This window comes from Mustelus asterias, chromosome 4 (assembly GCF_964213995.1).
Source record: "Mustelus asterias chromosome 4, sMusAst1.hap1.1, whole genome shotgun sequence".
NCBI classification, from domain to species: Eukaryota; Metazoa; Chordata; class Chondrichthyes; order Carcharhiniformes; family Triakidae; genus Mustelus; species Mustelus asterias.
In genome coordinates this window covers 100,744,071-100,764,982 of record NC_135804.1, presented here as the reverse complement: position 1 = coordinate 100,764,982, position 20,912 = coordinate 100,744,071, and the positions used below count along the sequence as shown (strand labels likewise).

Genomic DNA, 20,912 nt, shown 5'->3' with positions numbered 1-20,912 from the left:
CGCTCCTGGGCTGGATAGTGTCTCCCCCAGGCCCCCACAGACATTGTCTCACCCCCCCAACATTACTGACCTCCTTATCCCCCTCCGTCATCGAGACCGATCGCGGGCCCCTTCCCCCCACTGATCTCAGGCAGAGTGGCAGCAGAGCCCCCTGCCCCCCACTTATCTAAGGCAGAATGGCAGCGGACGCCACCATTCCCCCCCCCCACCCCCCCCAACTGATCTCAAGCAGAGAGCCATTGGGCGCTTGGCACTTACCTCCTCAGTAGTTGGAACACCCAAATCGGACTTTTGGGGAGCATGTCTGTTTCGCGCCGATTCTGGATGGGCGAACACGGTGGTAAAGGAGGAAGTACCGGTAAGGTTGGGCGTGCAGCCTATTAAGTCAATTTAAATGCATGCAAATGCATTTAAGGCAGGTGCGGATCATGCCCGATTTTACCGAGTTTTCGCGCCCGAAAACGGGTGCAACTTGATGATAAAACTGGGTCTGTGTATCAGATTTAAAGTTTTTAAAGTTTAGTTATTATTGTAACAAGTAGGCTTACATTAACAATGCAATGATGTTACTGTGAAAATCCCCTAGATGCCACACTCTGGTACCTGTTCGGGTACCCTGAGGGAGAATTTAGCATGGCCAATGCACCTAACCAGCAAGTCTTTCAGACTGTGAGAGGAAACCGAAGAACTCAGAGGAAACCCACGCAGACACGGGGAGAACATGCAGTCTCCACACAGACAGTGACCCGAGCCGCGAATTGAACCCAGGTCTGTGGCGCTGTGAGGCAGTGCTAACCACTATGCCATCGTGCCGCCCCTCATTGCATGGGAGTAGAATGAGAACAAGCAGTGGGCAGAATTTAGAAATATCACTGTGCAGTGTAACCAGATTGGGAAAGAGCATGCAGAATGCAATACATGGTAAGCAAGTGTGGCAAATGAACTGTACCATAGCCTGAGTATAGGAGCATCATAGTGCAGAATCATGCTGCAGTGGTACAAGTTGCAATTTTTAATAAAGTTTCTCTACCTTCTTCCCATGGTCAATAATGCAATCTGCTTCATTTTTTGCAAGTGTCAGTAACAAAAAAGGACTGTTTGCAATGGTCAATGTGACAACTAGGGAAATAAAGCTGTTAAATACCAGAAAGCTAACATTGAAATTTATGCTCATCTTTGCACAACTGCCAAGCCTTGCTCGCCTGGAAGGTTTTGTTTATGCTCCTTTTACTAGGTTGTTAGCCTTGGCACAGTGATAATGATTTCATCTCTGCACACATAACCTTACCGGCACTTCCCCCGTTACCACTGCATTTGCCCATCCAGATTCGGCACGAAACAGATATGCTCTACAAAAGTCCGATTTGGGCGCTCCAGTTAGTGAGGCAGTAAGTGCCGAGCATCTGACGGCTCTCTGCCTGAGATCGGTTGGTGGGGTTGGGGGGAGGTCCGATAGCTCTCTGCTTGAGACCGGTGGGGGGGGAGGGGGGGTCCGCTGCCACTCTGCCTGTTATCAGTGACGGGGGAGGGGGGTCCATTGCCACTCTGCCTGAGATCACTGGGAGGAAGGGGGATCCGCTGCCATTCTGCCTGTGATCAGTGGGGGGGGGGGGGGGGGGGGGGGGGTGAATGGGGGTCCGCTGCCACTCTGCTTGAGATCTATGAGAGAGAAGGGGCTCACGATCAGTCCGGGTGGCGGAGGGAGTGGGGGATAAGGGGGTCAGTAATGTTGTGGGAGGGTGGGTCAATGTCTGTGGGGGCCAGGAGGAGGCATTATCCGACCCGTGAGCGATGTGGCAGGGGGGTTACATTCTATCATTTTTTGTCTGCGCATGTGCAGTTGGAGGCGCCAATCGGAACTGCAGGATTTTGGGTACGTTAAGCCCCGCCCACAGGCTTCTGCAGCGCGATTCGGAATTGCTGATATTTTTTCAGGCAGAGTGCGTATGAGGGCATCTGAAAACGGGTCCAAAAGTCAGATCTGAAACACTCCCAGGGCCCTATTTTACCATTGCGTCGCCCCCATTTTCAGGCACAAAAACGTGGTAAAGTCGGGTGTGAGGCCATTAATGCGATCTGCACCCGCGTCTGCGCGGATGGCCACTTTACTGAGACCCGGGAATGGCCGCGATCCGATTTGCGCCGAAAAGGGGCGCAACGGCGATTTAAATGCATTTGCATGCATTTAAAGTGAATTAATGAACTGCCCGCCCAACTTTATCAGCATTTCCCCCTTTACCACTGCGTTCGCCGATCTGGGATCGCGCCAAAATGAACATGCTGAATAAAAGTCTGAATCGGGTGCTCCAGCTGCTGAAGAGGCGAGCTCAGAGCTTCCAACGGCTCTCTGACTCAGATCGGTGGCGGCGGGGAGGAGGGAGGCGGGCCAGATCATTCTCTTGTTGGGGGGGGAAGGGGAGTGAGGCCAGATCATTCTCTGGGGTGGGGGGGAGGGCCGATCGTTGTCTGGTGGTTGGGGGGGATGGGGGGTGGGCCGATCGTTGTCTGGTGGGGGGGAGGTGGGACAGATCATTCTCTGATGAGGGGGTGGAGAGGGAGGAGGAGGTGGGTCATATGTTCCTCGGGGGGGGGAGGCGGCAGGGAGAGTGAGGGCCAGAACATTCTCTGCGGGAGGGGGGGGTGGGGGCTAAGGCCAGACCATTCTCTGGGTGGGGGGGGGGGGGGGGGGGAGGAGGGAGGCAGGTAAGATATATCTCTGGTGGGGGGGTAGGCCCGATCGCTCACTGGTTGAGGGCTCAGATGGATCTCTGGTGGGGGGGGGGGGGGTAGGGGGGTCCGCTGCCACTCTGCGGGCGATCGGTGGGGGAGGAAGGGGGCAGGGGGTCGTGATTGGTCTGGGTGGTGGGGGGGGGGGGACAGTGATGCCTGTGGGGCCCATCGCTCCCACTTTTCGCTCCCGGGCCGCTTGCTCCGCTTTCTGCGGCCCGCGAGTGACCTGACACGGGTGCGCTTTTTCAAATTTGTTTCTAAATGTGCATGCGCTGTTCAGAGCTCTGATCATTTATGGGCGCCATGAGCCCCACCCACAGCACGAATGGGACCCTCGATTTTTTTTTTCAGGCTAAGTGCTAACGGGGGCGCCTGAAAGCAGATTTCCAAGTCGGATCTGAATTGCGCCCAGATTCAGCACTTAGAATGAAAATGGTAAAAATCAGGCCCCCAATTTCAAGTCCGCCCAGCACTTGGAATCAAAATGGTAAAATAGGGCCCATAATAATGTTTAGTTTTGTTTTGCTTTGCTCAAGTTTTAAAGGAAAATCCCATAGGACTATTCAAAGAAGAGCAGCTCATCATAGAATCATACAGCACAGAAGAGGCCCTTCAGCCCATCGAGTCCGCACCGACACGTCGGAAACACTTGAACTCCCACCTAATCCCATCTGCCAGCACTTGGCTCATAGCCCTGAATGTTAATGATGTGCCAAGTGCTCATCCAGATACTTCTAAAAGGATATGAGGCAACCTGCCTCTACCACCCTCCCAGGCAGCATGTTCCAGACCATCACCACCCTCTGGGTAAAAAGGTTTTTCCTCATACGCTCCCTAAACCTTCTGCCCCTCACCTTGAATCTATGTCCCATTGTGACTGACCCTTCAACTAAGGGGAACAGCTGCCCCTTAGCCACTCTGTCCACGTCTCTCAGAATCTTGTACACCTCGATCAGGTCGCCACTCAGTCTTCTCTGCTCCAATGAAAACAACTCAAGCCTACACAACCTCTCTTCATAACTTAAATGTTCCAACCCAGATCCTGGTGAATCTCCTCTGCATCTCCTCCAGTGCAACCACATCCTTTCGATAATGTGGCAACCAGAACTGCACACAGTACTCTAGCCGTAGCCTCACCAACGTTCTGTGCAACTCCAACATGACTTTCCTGCCTCAATCTATGCCTCAATTGATAAGCCCCATTTGCCTTTTTCTCCACCCTCCCAAAATGCCCTTCTGCTTTCAGTGATCTGTAGACAAACATGCCAAGGTCCCTTAGTCCTCCCACGGCTGGACAAACATTTATCCTTCAACCAATACATTTAAAACATGGCTGGAATTCTCCAACCTCGTCCACAGCTGGGAATCTCCAGTCCCGCCGTAGTGAATGCGCACCAAATTCTCATACGTGATTGGAGAATTCCGGCCATTATCTCATCAGTATAACGTTGACAAATGCGAGGTTATTCACTTTGGAGGAAATAATGGCAAATTGGATTATTATCTAAATGGAAAAAAATTACAACATGCTACTGTGCAAAGGGACCTGGGGGTCCTTGTGCATGAGATGCAAAAACCCAGTCTGCAGGTGCAACAGGTGATCAAGAAGGCAAATGGGATGTTGGCCTATATCACAAGGGGGATAGAATATAAAAGCAGAGATGTCTTGCTGCATCTGTACAGAGTACTGGTGAGGCCGCAGCTGGAATACTGTGTGCAGTATTGGTCCCCTTATTTGCGGAAGGATATATTGGCCTTGGAGGGAGTGCAGAGAAAGTTCACCAGGTTGATACCAGAGATGAGGGGTGTTGATTATGAGGAGAGACTGAGCAGATTGGGTTTGTACTCGTTGGAATTTAGAAGGCTGAGGGGGGACCTTATAGAGACCTATAAGATAATGAAGGGGCTGGATAGGGTAGAGGTGGAGAGATTCTTTCCACTTAGAAAGGAAGCTAGAACTAGAGGGCACAGCCTCAAAATAAAGGGGGGTCAGTTTAGGACAGAGTTGAGGAGGGTGGTGAATCTCTGGAATTCTCGGCCCACTGAAGTGGTGGAGACTACCTTGTTGAATATGTTTAAATCACGGATAGATGGATTCCTGATCGGTAAGGGAATTAGGGGTTATAGGGATCAGGCGGGTAAGTGGAACTGATCCACTTCAGATCAGCCATGATCTTATTGAATGGCGGGGCAAGCTCGAGGGGCTAGCTTCTAACTACTCCTGCTCCGATTTCTTATGTTCTTATATATCTCATGGTTGTATGGGGAACCCTGATTTGCAGAAAGTAACTGTAACGTCCACCAATATTACACAGCAACTACACTTCAAGTGTTTAAATTGGCTGTGAAAGGGTTTGGAATGCTTGAGGGCATAAAAACACTATATAAATGTATGTTTATTTTCTCTTTCACACCAGATATAGTTAGAAGCTACCTTACACTGATTTTGTACTTAGTGTTTCTGGAGTCAGCGTAGAGTAAGCATTTTCATAGGTTTTATAGGTGACAGTTCTGTAGAAACAGGATCACTTAATGACATTAACGCTTATATGGCCCAATTTTAACTTACTCAAGTTCTATTCACTTGCACAGAATTGTACTGTGATTCAACAGAGTACTATTTTTGGAAATTGTGGGACTCAAGCTCCGTTCACACGCATTCCATTATTTATCAATCTGTCCTTGAAGAACTACTTTCCAGAGTAACATCTAGGAACAAAATTCATTTAATCCTGTTTTGAGGTGAGATGGGCAGTTGTGGCTGAAGGTATTCTATGAAAATAAAAGCTTTTCCTGTTGCCACTATCAATCACAATTATTGGTCTGAGATTGGAGGAAACAGGAAACTAGGCATTAGGTTTCCATCCTGACATTGGTATAATAAATATACCTGTTTCATTCTGGTGTCTTTGAGTTGATTGCAGTATAGATCAATCTGGTAGGATTTCTGTAACTTCCTCTGAGCAGCAATCAATGTTGGATTACCACTCTGTGCCCAGTCACATATGTGGATTTTCTCCCCTATCTGTCTCGCCCAACATTTCGACTCAAGCCAGGTGAGATCCAGGCAGCACTGCTGTCCTTGAGGCCCACAGTTGAAGTCCAACTCCAGCGGACTGAAGAAGGTCATGCCCCTTTTTTTACGTTATTAGCTGCTGTAAACAAGATAAGGTAAAGGTCCCATGGGAATTGACAGGTCAGGAAGAAGGTATGTCTCTAAGGTCAGTGGATAGGATTGGGGGGTGGGGGGGTGGAGGGATCAGAGGTCAGGAGTGGTGGTGGGAGTCTCATGCGGGAGTCAATCTGGGTCTTTACATTAGTTACCCAGAAGTTAGAAGAGGTCTTAATTCTTTTTCTGGGTAAAAATTTATGTAACACAGCCAGAACCATTCAAAGTTTGCAATTCAAACTGCATTCTCAGATAGTTCCACAGGCAGAGGAAGTTTGCACTTCTGGGCAATTGCTATGCAAACTCTTACCTATGAAGTTCCGAAAAAGATTTCCCAGTGCATCTCTGGGGTAAGTGACCCGCAGATCTGAATCTGGGAGCTCAGATGTTACAGACCTATATCTATCAGTCCATCAATCTAGCCTCCTTTGAGATATGACTGGATTAACGTTGACCAAGATTGAGAATTGTGTAGAAAACTGCTGATCACCCTGTCACAAATAAATTTAGAAGAGAAAATGACTTTGCCTTTGAAAATTCAATCCAAAATGAGGAAGTGATGACACTGGTCCATCTTGCTTCTGTTGGGATCTGACTGAAATTCAAACATTACTCATGCACCGGAATTCTACTGCCCCGCCCACCACAAAATCAGAGCCGGCAAGGGGCAGGCATCGGAAATGTCCGTTGTCCTCAGACGGGAATTTCCAGTCTCGCTCGAGCATGGCCGTAAAATCCCACCCATTTTGTTTTAGTGTATTGCATGAAGAATGTTAATCTCATCACCTCACCGAATATGTTAATCCAAACTTGTTTGCACTAGTAGATTAGTACATGGAAGTCTGCTGATAAATTGATTTTTCCTTTCTTCCTCTGGCTTGTGTATTGAAAAACAGATGATTTGTCAGGCTTCACTCCATAAACTACGCACAAATGTTTACGGGCTTTAGAATTCACAGAAAAAAAGTCAAACGAACTCACTAACATATGGATGGGATTTACCTTGCATGTTTCATGGCGGTGGGTGGCGGCCTGCCATTGGCTGGCGGTGGGATCTTCTGGTCCCTCCGTGTCACCGGGGCTTCCTGGTGAATGCACCCTCGCCACCGGGAAACCCGCAGCAGGGATGCGCCATTGGCGGATCCCGTCAGTGTGGACGGCCCGGAAGCTCCGGCCATTGATTTTCCTTGCTAAATAACCTTTCTCCAAAAAAGTCTTGACCCTTTCTATACCTTATCAGAAACCTGACCATTTATTTCTGTAAATTTCAGCATGTGGTGAGCAAATTTGTGTCAAGGAGTTTTTTCCAAACAGCCAGTGAATACAATATCTAGTGGGGAGCATGCCAAAATAGGTGAGTAAAATGAAAAACAAATATATTCAAATGTTGTTGCTGAAGATCTGAAAGAGGAAAACGTGTTAATCTGCAGTTTGGCACATCCATAGAAAATCTGCTGATGGACTGCTACATAAAACATTAACATAACTGTTCATTTTGTAGATACTGACAGATCTTGTGCATAACTTCAACATTTTATTCATCTATTTCAGATTTCTATCACAGGTTTTGCATTTTCTTTTTACTGGATGAGTGTTCAGATGTTACTACTGATGTGTTTAATTTCAGTGGAATAAATTTAGTTTTTGCATCGAAACTCCTGTCGTGGCAGTTTAGCTGATAACAGTCACCGTAATGAAATGGGATTCATGTTGCAACGATGCCCTTGTATTAGGGTGGCATCCTGACTGCTTACAATCACTGCTATCAAATTGGATCCTTGCAACTTGTCTAGCTACTTCAAAAATGGCAAACAAACCTACTTTGCTAGGTATTTGCTGATGATCCACTCACATAAGCAATTTATGTGATTGCACTTTTAATTATGGTGATGCCAATATATATTTTTTAAAGTTCTTTCATGGAATGTGGGCATCACTGTCAAGGCCAGCATTTGTTGTCCATCCCTAATTGGCTTTGAACTGAATGGCTTAGTAGGCCACTTCAGAGGGCAGTTAAGGGCCAACCAAATTGCTGTGGGTCTGGAGCCACATGTTGGTCGTGCCGAGTAAGGATGGCAGATTTCCTTCTCTAAAGGACATTAGTAAACCAGATGGTTTTTGCAACAATCAGTGATGGTTCCATGGTCATCGATCACTGATGACTAGCTTTACATTCAGGACTTATGAACGGAATTTAAATTCCACCAGCTGCTGTGATGGGATTTGAAGCCATTTCTCTAGAGTGTCGGCTAGACATCTAGATTACTAGTCTACTGACATTATCACTACACCATCATCTCCCACAATCAGCTGATTATGAAACATCCATATACACTGCAACAATGTAGGAAAAAAATCACATGTTGATATTGTGTTATTATAAAGATATCAAAGCTCTTAAGAGATTGGGTAAACATGTTGTGAGTTCATTTATTTTAAACTAGAAGGCACATGAGAACAGTTATACACAGGGAGTATGAAGTTTGAGGACATCAGAGCTGTGAAGTGTGCTCTGTTCAAAGCACAAGTGAAACTAAGATGGATCACACGACATACCTCCCTTCTGTTGCTGTCATGCTGATATACCTTGAAGGCATATCACAACAGCCAAGGCAGTCAGCTCGAGTGAAGAAGTGTTTGTTGAAGAATGGCCTCTGTTACAGGGTGGGTGATTTACTTTCTTATTGGGATGTGTTACAGCATATTGAAGAACAATTTCAAAAGTAGAAACAAGTCTGGATAATTTTGAAGTTTTTAGTTGAGACGGGAATGAAAGCAGAGAAGAGGTTGTTTCAAGACCATTTCCCTCCATAAGCGAGCCCAAAGTTATTAACATGCTTTCTATATGCTGGCTATAGGAAGTGATAATAAGTGAGACAGATGGAGGGAAATTTGCTTGGGACTTAGGCAATTTTTATATGGTGGACCATAAAGAAGAATTCAACAATGGTCTTATTAGGGTGGGGCAACTGGAAAAATTCAGCTGGGACAGTGAAGATTTTGTAGGCCCCATCGCCTAAATATTCCATTATTCTCTGTTATAATTCCATGAAAAAAGTGGAATTATGATGGGAAATCCAACTATTGTATCCATGCAGTTTGCCAGTTGGCTATCTAGCCAGCATGGTGCATTTACTAGTCGAACCATCCTTTTTTCTAATTGTTCTAACAGAAAAAACTGTATGTGAATTTTGTGTATGGATGCTTTCAGATAGTACACTTTTCAAAGGTTCCTATTTTCAGTTTAAAGGCAGTTAAAGGTACACATATCTTTGTTTAAATCAAATTGTTGATGGCTGACCTGCATATCCTCCACATTCTTGACAAGTTGTAAAACCAGTCATGGGCTTGGGTGGAGGAGGGGCTGGTGATCCTGAAGTGGAAATTGTAAGTATGCTCAAGTGACAATTTAATGCATTCTTGGAGATTGAGAAAAAGACAGACTGGTGGTTTAATTATTGAAAAAGATTCAGGTTTGTTGTTCCCAGTGACCTTTTCCTGTTCCAAAGCTTCATACATTATTGCATATTTAAATCAGAGATTGATAGATTTTTGGATACTAAGGTAATGAAGGGATATGGGGGTTGTGCGGGAAGATGTAACTAAGGTTGGCAATCTGATTGAAAAAGGGTCAACTGACCAAAGCCTGCTCTTATTCGTACGTTCTAACAGCTAATTACAGGCATATTATTGAAGTAAGCTACAAATAACTTCCACTGGTCACAACTTAAAAGAAACAAATCCAAAATCTGATAAAAGTTCTTAAACTTGTTCTGGTACTGAATTATTGCACCTAGGGTGTTCTTTGGCACTGATTACCCAATCTACCTCCTTCCATTGCTCCTGTCCTGCCCTGCTTGAAGCTTTCATCATGCTGCTCAAAAGCAATTCCCTTTAGTACTCCAAATTAAACTTACACACTACACTTAGTAGCTTATAAAACTCTAAAGTTCCTTTTCAGTTTAAGGCAGAAGAGCAAAATTTTCTAGCCTTTCCTCATAACACAGTCCTCCACAAAGCATTAAACTTGTGGCCTTACTCTGCATTGATTCCATAACATGGATCTGTAGTTTCATAGGTTTATGTTGACACTGTTTATTCATTAGTGTCACAAATAGGCTTACATTAACTATGCAATGAAGTTACTGTGAAAATCCCTTAGTTGCCACATTCCAGCACCTGTTGGAGAATTCAGCATGGCCAATGTACCCAACCAGCACATCTTTTGGACTGTGGGAGGAAACCAGAGCACCCAGAGGAAACCCATGCAGATACGGGGAGAACGTGCAAATACTGCACAGACAATGACCCAAGCCGTAAATCGAACCCGGGTCCCTGATGCTGTGAGGCAGCAGTGCTAACCACTGTGCCACCGTGCCATCCATTGGGAATGATGACATCTACATTATAGGGAGCATTAGATCTTTTTGGACAACTTTCCTTGAGGTCAGCAGCAAGTGTCATCACTTTGCTGGTGATCCAAAAATTTGGGCTATCAATTTACTACTTTTGTACAAATAAGGTTGCACTCAGTAATACTGCTCAGCACTTCCCTAACATATCGCTTTATTAGATGTGCAGTACCCAGTTGCCATGTGATTTAAATGACTGTCATGTGGTTGAAAGCATTTTTATTCTTTGATCAGGACAATCCTGAAGGATTTGTATCCACTACTTCCTATAGTGGTAGTAGTAAATAGAACCTTCCATGATATGGCTAATCAAGCATAAATCCTATTGTCATATCCCTCCTAATCGCCTCCAGAATCTATGGCTTAGGATGGTACACAGAGCTCTGGGAGGATAGCTGCTCACCTTCTGTGTGAGGTTCCTTTCTCTCATTATATAATTTGAACAAAAGAAAGGATAGAAGAGCGTTGCAAAACAAAATGGACAATTAGGACTGTGGGAGACATAGTCCATAGAATGCAATATGGTACCCTTAAATACCTAACGTATACCTGTAAATTAACGTACTATTGATTCTAGTAGTACCATTTCAGAACATCGTACCTTTCACATTATTGAGCAAGTGAATCCCACAGTATTGCAATTAAAAAATGCTAAAATCTGCCAAACCTTCCCAGCTTGTGTATGTAACATATGCACTGATTGTTTGGATAAGCAGCATAACAGAGAATTAACAGAACCAATTTACTGTTTAAATATTTCACAGCACTTTGTCATTCTCTTACTTACATCACACAATCCTGCATAACATTCAAGCCCCTGGATGGCTATATTTGTACGTATGAAATTTGTTTGTGCAACATATGGGATATGATGGAAGCACAGAATCTTTGCCGGAGACCTGAGTCTAGGCCATTGTGGTCATATTCAGTTTCCTTAGTTTTGCTGTGTAAGTGCATCAGATTAACCTCTGTGCTGCACTCAGGAAAAGAAGAAAACCTATCATACCAAACAGAAAGGCATCAGCAGGTCTTACACTGGGCATGATACTGATCATTAAACACTAGTTTACACAGCTGAAAGATTTTCTTATCTAAACCCTACTATAATGCAGCAAATAGTGACACAAGGATAAAAACTAAGGATCTCTCCAAAATATGTTTCCCCTATGCCCACAGTTACATTGTTAGTGCACAACAACATTTAAACCACAATCCTGAGGAAAGGGTTGCCTGTTAGTCAGCATTGAAGGGAAGGGAAGGGAAGGGAATTCAAGTTTATTTAAACAGAATAAAGAGCAAAGTGCAGATATATATATATATGTGTGTGTGTGTGTGTGTGTATACACAAAATGAAATAGATAAATAGGCAGTATTTGCAAAAACCTAACCCAATAAGCATTGAATGGATTTGGATATTGTTCAAAAATCATTCCAATTGAAGAAGACAAACAACCACTTGACTGAGAAAAATATTTGATGGAGAATATCATTATTAACAAGTTTGCAAAGGCTGCTTGAGAAGCAGAACACGGAGGATACTCGAAATCTAAATCAGAAATAGAAAATGCTGAAAATACTCAGCAGGTCAGACAACTTTGATTTTCACCTAAGTGTTGACATGCACAGCCCGACTCACCTTTCATGTTCTCATTTTCAACAAAAACTTCATTATTTCCATCATGGTTGAAAAATACTTGCAGAACAGGAATGGCTCACTTAGCCCAGCAAGTCTATTCTGGTGTTTAAGCTTCCCACAAGCCCATCCCCCATCTCTCTTCATCTAACTCCATCAATATATTCTTCTATTCCCTTCTCCCTTATATTATCCAATTTCGGCTTAAACACATCTATGCTATTCGCCTCAACTGCTCCTAGAAGTGTAGTCACTGTTGCCAAGTGTGAAGCAGCAGTCAATTTGTGCACAGCAAGGTCCCACAAAAGGCAATGTGATAATGACTAGGTAGGTAATCTGTTTTACTGAGGTTGGTTGAGGGGTAACCATTGGCCAGGACACCAAACTCCTGTGCATTTCTCTGAAATTGTAACATGGAACCTTTTTATGTCCATTTAAGGGTAAATGGGACCTCGGTTTAACATCTTATCTGAAAGACAAAAGTCCCAAAGGAGCATCAGTCAAGAGTGGGACTTGAACCCACAGTCACTCTGAGGCAAGAGTGTTACCCCATTGAACCACACAGTAACAAATTAAAAACATTTTCTGATTGCTGCATTTACAACTCAAAATATTTTTATTAAATTCATTAATGCAAGTTTAGCCTGGAGTAAAGTACTCAAGATTTCGATTGGACTGTGATGCTGTTGAATGCTGCACTGGTTCCTCAGTAATTCAAATAATACATTCTTAACACATAAGAAACAGCCTTTACTCTTTTTTTGACCAACACTTGTTAATCTAATTTTGCATGGATATTAATATGCAGAGTAACCCTAAAAAATGATAAATCTATTAGCGCCTGATTGCTTGGTGTCTCACTTATTGGTAACCCAGAATTATATACATCTCCAAGGTATAGCCCTGCATGGGTGCAGTCTCCATGCTGGCTTCTGCTAGACACCTCTACACTGTCTACCATCATATGACTCTGTACATCATGACTGTTTCCAGTCCCACATTAACCCTTGCTCTGCCTGAAAAGCCTTGCACTATACCTCCCCTATATCTTTACCCAAGTATATTTACAATAAAATCTGCTTTATTTCCATGCTACCCATTCTCCCCCACTCCCACTGCCAGGTCTCTGATATTATAAATTCAGATGGTCTGGTGACCTGACAACTCTTTCAGATCTCATTCTTGTCACATTTGGAGGAGTGGAAATTTCAGTTGTTTTGGGTTGACTCTATCAGTTTGGTGTTGAAATTGTAATACTCTATCGCTGGTACTTGAATGTCTCCACTTGATTCGCTCCTTAGAGTTATGTTTCTCTTTATCAACAACCCGCCTGCTTTGTTTGGACTCTGTGGGTTTCTCCCATTGCTTCCAGAGGGAATATTTATTCCGTTCATCTTGAAAGTGAGATCAGATTTTCTTTTCCATGGGGTCTGCCATGATTTTGCTGGATGTTGACATTTCAAAATTGGAACGTTCATTTTCACTTGTTTCACAATTTCAGCCATAAATTTGTTTACTCTCTTATTTTCTCATCCTCTCTCAAGTTTATGAATATTTTCATTCAGGCTAGCAACTAATCTAGTGAGATCATTTGTCTTTGTTTCAGAGTTATCTGTGAAATCCTAAAACAAGCTTAACAACTTCACTTGGGCATTCAGTTCCTCTCGGAATCTCTCTTCCACGGTCACTGAATGTACCTTAGACTCATTCAATCATGCGTTAGATCATCAATCTCAATTCTCCTTTCCTGCTTTTAAGGTCTGGATTCTATACTGTGCACTGGACCTTTCATATTCTTCAGATTGGATTAAAGTTTAAGAATTTCATTGTTTTTTTCATGATGAAGCTCCAACATTTCATTAGTTTTGGTTGTTAATTCCTTCAACCAACTGTTCTGATTCAACAGTAATTCCTGTTTCAAGCATTTTTCAGAATGCGTAATAGATGCTTCTAAGTTGATCCAGTTCTAATTTTTTATCAGCAAACTCATCTTCCATATGTGAAAGTTGGTTTTCTCTAGGCTGAACAGTTTACCTTAGCAGAGCCTAATCCTGAGTGCTATCCTTCAAGCTCACATTCTTTAATTTTATTTCTGCTAGTTGTTTCTGAGACTCTTCATGCATCTTTGAGAACTTCTACTTTCTCTTGCAGCTGTTCAACATTTTCTTGACATTCTAGGTTTTCGATTTTTATTTTGGTCATTTCAATTTTCAACAACTCAATGGTTTTCAGTACACTTAAGGCATCCAGTGCTTTTTCTTCTAGTTCCTTGAGTTTTAGCATCAGATTTACCTTTTCCGATCTTATTTCTATCTATTCCCGGTGACGTCTTAACTTGTTTCAGTTCTGTAATTGTGTTACTCATGGCTTCATTATCTGCTCACATCTTGGAAAGTTCTAGGGTCTTTCTATTCAATGCCTCCTCTTTTCCATTCATCTCTTTAGTCTCTTCCTTTTCCCTCTTGGCTTTTTCCTGGAATATAGAACACTGTTGAGTCTACTGTGTCAACTAGTTCTTCAGTTTGTACATAAATTTATTTTGCTTTTCTTTGTAATTTTCCAGAGAAACAAGCTTTAACTTGAGAGATCTTTGTAGTGAAAGTGCTTCAACAGGTGTTCCTTTGCTTTGGTTGGGATTTTCCAGCCACCCTGTGGCATGTTTTCCAGTGGTAGAGGCAGCCTGTCGTTGCGAACCAGTGGAATCCTCCAGTCCCGTTGGTGTCTATGGCATTTTGCGTGACTCATCTATTCTGCTATTGGGGGGGGGGGGGGTGGGGGGGAGTCACTTTCAGCTGAACTGGAAGATGCAACCAGTGGCAAAGAATGGGTCTTGAGTTTACTTATAATTGAATAGAATCTCCTCCTTGACTTTGTTCTGCTGTTCGTCCGTTCTGCTGTTCAAGACAGCCTTCATTTCTTCTTGCTGCTAAAGTGTTAGTATTTCTTTTGCATTTGATCTTGAAGGATGGTTGGATTTTTTTTCAACTATTTATTGTTGGCCACTTGCCAACTTATGCTGTGATTTAATGCATTGTTTTGTCATTACTGTTAGTTGCAACACAACTTTTGCTGAAATAGCATTCAACATCGAGTCTTTTAGGGCAGGAACTTCTTTGTGTACTTTTTCTGTCTGCTTTTGTGCCTGGCTATACTTCTGCCTACTTGTGCCTACTTTTTCTGCCTACTTGTGCCTTCCACCTGCTGTTGCAGATTGTTTACTGTGTCAGATTTTTTAAAAAAGCTCTAACTTTAGACCTTTCAGCTGCTTTTCAGACTCTTCCTTCTTCTGCACTAAAGAACAAAGAACAAAGAAAATTACAGCACAGAAACAGGCCCTTCGGTCCTCCAAGTCTGCACCGACCATGCTGCCCAACTGAACTGAAACCCCCTACCCTTCCAGGGACCACATTCCTCTATTCCCATCCTATTCATGTATTTGTCAAGATGCCTCTTAAAAGTCACTACCATATCCGCTTCCACTACCTCCCCCAATGAGTTCCAGGCACCCACCACTCTGTGTAAAAAATCTGCCTCGTACATCTCCTTTAAACCTTGCCCCTCGCACCTAAAACCTGTGCCCCTGGTAATTGACTCTTCCACCCTGGGAAAAAGCTTCTGACTATCCACTCTGTCCATGCCTCTCATAATCTTGTAGACTTCTATCAGGTCGCCCCTCAACCTCCGTCGTTCCAGTGAGAACAAACCAAGTTTGTCCAACCTCTCCTCATAGCTAATGCCCTCCATACCAGGCAACATCCTGATAAATCTTTTCTGTACCCTCTCCAAAGCCTCCACATCCTTCTGGTAGTGTGGCGACCAGAATTGAACACTATATTCCAAGTGCGGCCTAACTAAGGTTCTATAAAGCTGCAATATTGCCAATTTTTAAACTCAATGCTCCGGCCAATGAAGGCAAGCATGCCATATGCCTTCTTGACTACCTTCTCCACCTGCATTGCCACTTTCAGTGACCTGAGTACCTGTACACCCAGATCCCTTTGCCTATCAATACTCTTAAGGGTTCTGTCATTTACTGTGTATTTCCTATCTGTATTAGACCTTCCAAAATGCATTACCTCACATTTGTCCGGATTAACCTCCATCTGCCATCTCTCCGCCCAAGTCTCCAACTGATCTATATCCTGCTGTATCCTCTGATGGTCCTCATCGCTATCCGCAAATCCACCAATCTTTGTGTCGTCCGATACAAGAGTTAAACTCTTCAACTCAGGCACATCATTGCATTTAATTGATCTGTGACCACCTTGTGGATTATTTAGGCATATCTGCCTCAGCCTGAGGTCTACTGTCTCCCTTGCCTGGATCTCCTTGTCCCTTTGGCGCTTTATTCAGGATGTTATAGACCTTTTTTAAGCTCTGTGTTCTCCACAATTTAGGATTTCTTCATCCGCAAATAAGCCAAACAAGTATAAAAAGCATTAACTTGTACTTTTTCTAACTTCTGACTTGATCCTAATATACATCAGTAATCTAAAACCTTTCTTCTCTATGATGCCCAAATTTGTGTCTGGTTTGGCCCTTGAATGAACTCACATTGGTCTGATAGTTTCAATTTACTATCAATGGTCCACTTTTATATAACAAGGGAGTACCTCTTTTTTTTCTTTCAAGATGGTGCCACAGCAATTATTTCTTTTTCTTCTCTTTGTTCTTCCCACACTTGTTGGATTTTGGCAAGCTCTCATTTCTCTGATGAGGCTGTTTTTTAAACTGATTAATCACGAGAGCAAGAAGTCGGAGCCATCCAGTGATTTTTAAATCAGATAAAATATACTAGGAGGCGATTTTTCAGCTCTGCCTTCAGTTTTAAAACATTTTTTTAAGCAGTTGAGCTTTACCACCACATGTGGATCCTGCTGCAGCTTTCTTTCAGCTGTGCTCTGTTATGCCAGTGCTGCTGATGTTAAAAGGTAATTTTACTGTACTTTGCTCACCCTTTTTGTGAGCTGGCTAGGTCCCTTGATGCTGCATTTATTTATGGTCTTCTTTTCATCTGCAAATGGATTCATCTTCTGGCTTTTTGTCTTTTCTCCTTTTTTGAAATTTACTCAGGTTTTTGTGATCTTGCTAGGTCCTATGAGCCTGTGTTCACTCAGGTCGGGCTTTCCATCTGCACAGCGGATTATTTTGCTGCCTTTCAGCCTTTTCTTCTTGTTTGAATTTTGCTCAGCCTTTGTTGATCTTGAATCTGCCTTTGTATTCAATCAGGTCTGGTAATGGAATTTTTCTAAACTATCTCCAGCTGTGTCTTTGATTTAGGAACACTTCTCGCAGGTCAAATTGTAGTTTCTTTATTTTTTTGTGTTTTTGGGAATTTGTGGCCCATCCTTCACTGCCACCATGGCTTGTATAGTTGAATGTAAACAAAATATTGGTAACCCATAACAATATATATATATATATATCTGCACTGTAGTGATTCTATGATATTCTATCCAAGGTACAACCCAGTATAAGTGCTGCCTCCAGGCTGGCTTCTGCTAGACTCCTCTACAAACAGTCTACTATCATGTCACTCTTCTACATCATACTGTGGGCGATACTGTTCTCCAGTCCCATATTAATCCCTGCTCTGCCTGAACACCCTCATACTACACATTCAACCAACATTTTCTTCTTTTTATTTTCACCTTTTTCAAAAAAATTAGCGAGGCCAGGAATGCCAAATACTTTGCTGATGCAAGATGTACTGACACTACATAAATCAGTTTTCTTGTTTAACTCCCTTCAGCATTTTATCAAACAGAGGTTCTGAGGATATTTTAACATTTTCACATCGGGTGACCACCTTATAGGGTTTCAATTTAGTAGCTGCAGCTGACATGAAATGAATGGCATTTTCTGAATCTCATAATCAGAACAATTCTCACAGAACGAATAGTCTGGAGCTTTTATTCAGTTTAAAATGTGCCATTTGTGGAGAAAGAAGCCCCAGAGTCCTTTATCTGAACCAATGAGCCTTTGTCATAGTGTTCCACACTCTGGGCAAAACTCATTGAGTGTCCTAGGATTGTTTCACAACTTTTGTAGATTTAGAATGAGCAAAATTCACAGAATTAGAATTAGCAGGATTAGGGAGGCTTCTCTGCATAAAAACAAGTATTGGATTTGCTTTAGACTTCGAGTATCCTGTGCCTCGGTTCTCAAAACTTGCAGGTCATCAGAACTGTAGCCATCACTTGTTAGCCCCAACTCCTTCTACTGCTCATTATTTTCATGCTGTCTCATACAGTAATTTTCCCTGATTAACTTCGGATAATTAATGCACTTAAAAAAACACCCATTTGTGAGCACCCTTTTGCCTGTGTAGATATCTTTGACATACAGCTGAACATGATTTATTGCTGAAAACAATCTCAGACTTAAAGCTGATACATTAGCAATCAAGGTGTTTTTTCACAATTTATACAAATATTGCATGTTCAAATCTCGTGAAAATTATAACTGACCCACTCTATAATTAGTCAATCCTTTAAATAGAACAAAGCACTTCAAGTGTATGAAAAATCTCACAGTAAGTCTGGTAGTATTTTGATTTATTTAACAAAAATATCAGTGCTTTTAAACAATGCAAATTCTCCCACAGTACGTGTGTACGCATATGTACAAGCAAATCTTGTGCTTAAGGGAAATAAATCAAATAAATCAAACCTTCTTTTGAAAGTTAGCCAGTTGAAAAAAAAAGTTTCAAATTCACAATACCTTTCATAATGTACTTTCCTTTGTGCTTTCTGATATCCTTGCCTTTTCACTGTTCGATTTTGTGGAATTGTTATGGATGAAGAAACATTGACGGTGAACATGGCTATTAACTGAAACTGCTGTCTGGTACTCTGGTTCTTTTCCCTGTCTTTCTCTGCTGCTTGTATGGTATGTTATGAATGTGTTACAGGCTCCGCACATAGCAGCCTTATCCAAGCTCATGTTTAGAAAAGCGTCATGACATTTAATTGCCCCATAATTCGGTTCATCTCCAACAACCTCTCAAAGCCTGAGCTATAATAAACTTTGCTTTGGGCAGCAACACAAGTGCATTAGTAATCACAAATCTCAATGACTAGATTTGAAAAATATTGGGAATATGTATCAAAAAAATTCCTTCCATTCAATATTTGGTAATGTTGAAGGCAGGTCAGCTATCAGGAACTAGGTTATAAAACAAATTGATCCCATGATTTTAGCAAATTAAGGTTTGAGATTACTGTCAGACATTCACAAAATAGGAATTGAAATTGTGAACACTATGGCATACTTATAACTCCAGCAGAGGTGGAGTGTAAGGGCCAGAAAATTCAACTAGAAGTTACTGTGAGGTATTGTAAAGGCTGAAATCCCCCATCCATTCCTTAGAAACCCATTGTCATGGAGGGTGCAAGTCTCCTTGATCATAGCCTGGGAGGAGTTTGTCACATTTTCAGATTAGGTATACCCAGTGGGAAGTGGTATTCCAGCCTCTTCAATGATGGCTGTGGAGTTCAGGTTGCAGTTGTGGCCGAGATTTTAAAAGATATGGGCTAATTGTCTGACGTTTATCACCAAGTGTGGCTTAGTAGAACCACTACTGATCGAGCTGGTTGGGTCTTAAAGGACATTGCTGCTAGGCTGGTTCTGTAGCATGTGGTGAGGGAACGCTTGACCTAATCTTTCCTTTCACAGATGCATGTCTGTGATAGGAGTGACTACCGCACGGTCCTTATGGAGACCATGTAAATGGATGGATTTCAAACAAATCTAGCAGCTTAAAACTGGGTATTCATAAGGCACAGTGGACTATCAGCAGCAGCAGAATTATACTTGACCATGATCTGTAACCTTATGGCCTGACATATCCCCCACTCTACCAATACCATTAAGATGGGGGATCAACCCTGGTTCAATGAAGAGTGCAGAAGGGCATGCCAGGAGCAGCATCAGGCATACATAAAAATAAAGTGTCAACCTGGTGAAGCTCCAACACAGGACTACTTGCGTGCCAAATAGCCAAAGCAGCATGCAATACATAGAGTTAAGCAATCCCACAATGTCTGCAGTCCTGTTACATCTAGTTATGGCATTTGAACAATGAACAGGAGGTGGTGACTATGCAAATATCCCATCCTTAATGAAGGGGGAGCATAGTACATCAGTATAAAAGACAAGGCTGAAGCATTTGCAAACATCTTTAGCCCGAAGTGCCGAGTGGATGATCCTTCTTGGTCTCCTCTTGAGGTCCCCAGCATCACAAATGCCAATCTTCAGTCAATTCACTCCATAATGGTTTCAAGAATCAACTGAAGACATTGGATACTGCAAAGACTATGGACCCTGGCAACATTCTGGCAATTGTATTGAAGACTTGTGCTCCACAACTAGCTGCACCCCTAGTTAAACAGTTCCAGTACAGCTACAACACTGGTATCTATCGGATGATATGGAAAATTATCCAAGTATGTCCTGCCCGCAACAAGCAGGGCAAATCCAACCCGACCAATTACTGCCACATCAGTCTACTCTTGATATCAGTGAAGTGATAGAAGATGTTAACAGTGCTATCATGCAGTACTTACACAGCAATAACATACTCACTGATGCTCAGTTTGTTTTCCACCAGACTCACTGAACTCCCACCCTCATTACAACCTTAGTTTAAACATAAAAAGAGTTGAACTTAAGAGGTGAGGTGAGAGTGACTGCCCTTGATATCAAGACAGGTTGACTGAGTGTTGCATATCAGAGCCCTAGAGAAACTGAAGTCAATGGGAATCAGTGGAAAAACTGTCCACTGGCTGGTATCCTACCTGGCACAAAGGACGATGGTTGTGGTTGAGGGAGGTCAATCATCTCAGCCTTGGGACATCACTGCAGGAGCTCCTCAGGGTAGTGTTCTAGGTCCAGCCATTTTTAGCTGCTTCATTAATGACCTTCCCTTCATCATAAGGTCAGAAGTGGGGACGTTCACTGCTGATTG

General features: G+C 42.9%; 1 protein-coding gene across 1 annotated transcript in view; it reads right to left on the bottom strand.

The window, feature by feature from the left end:
- LOC144492887 (disks large homolog 3-like) overlaps positions 1–20,912 on the bottom strand; it is a 221,648-nt gene that overhangs the window by 103,417 nt on the left and 97,319 nt on the right. Inside the window, 3 exon segments of the mRNA XM_078211466.1 lie at positions 53–73; positions 12,603–12,637; positions 19,760–19,800. Coding sequence (XP_078067592.1) covers positions 53–73; positions 12,603–12,637; positions 19,760–19,800 — 97 coding nt within the window.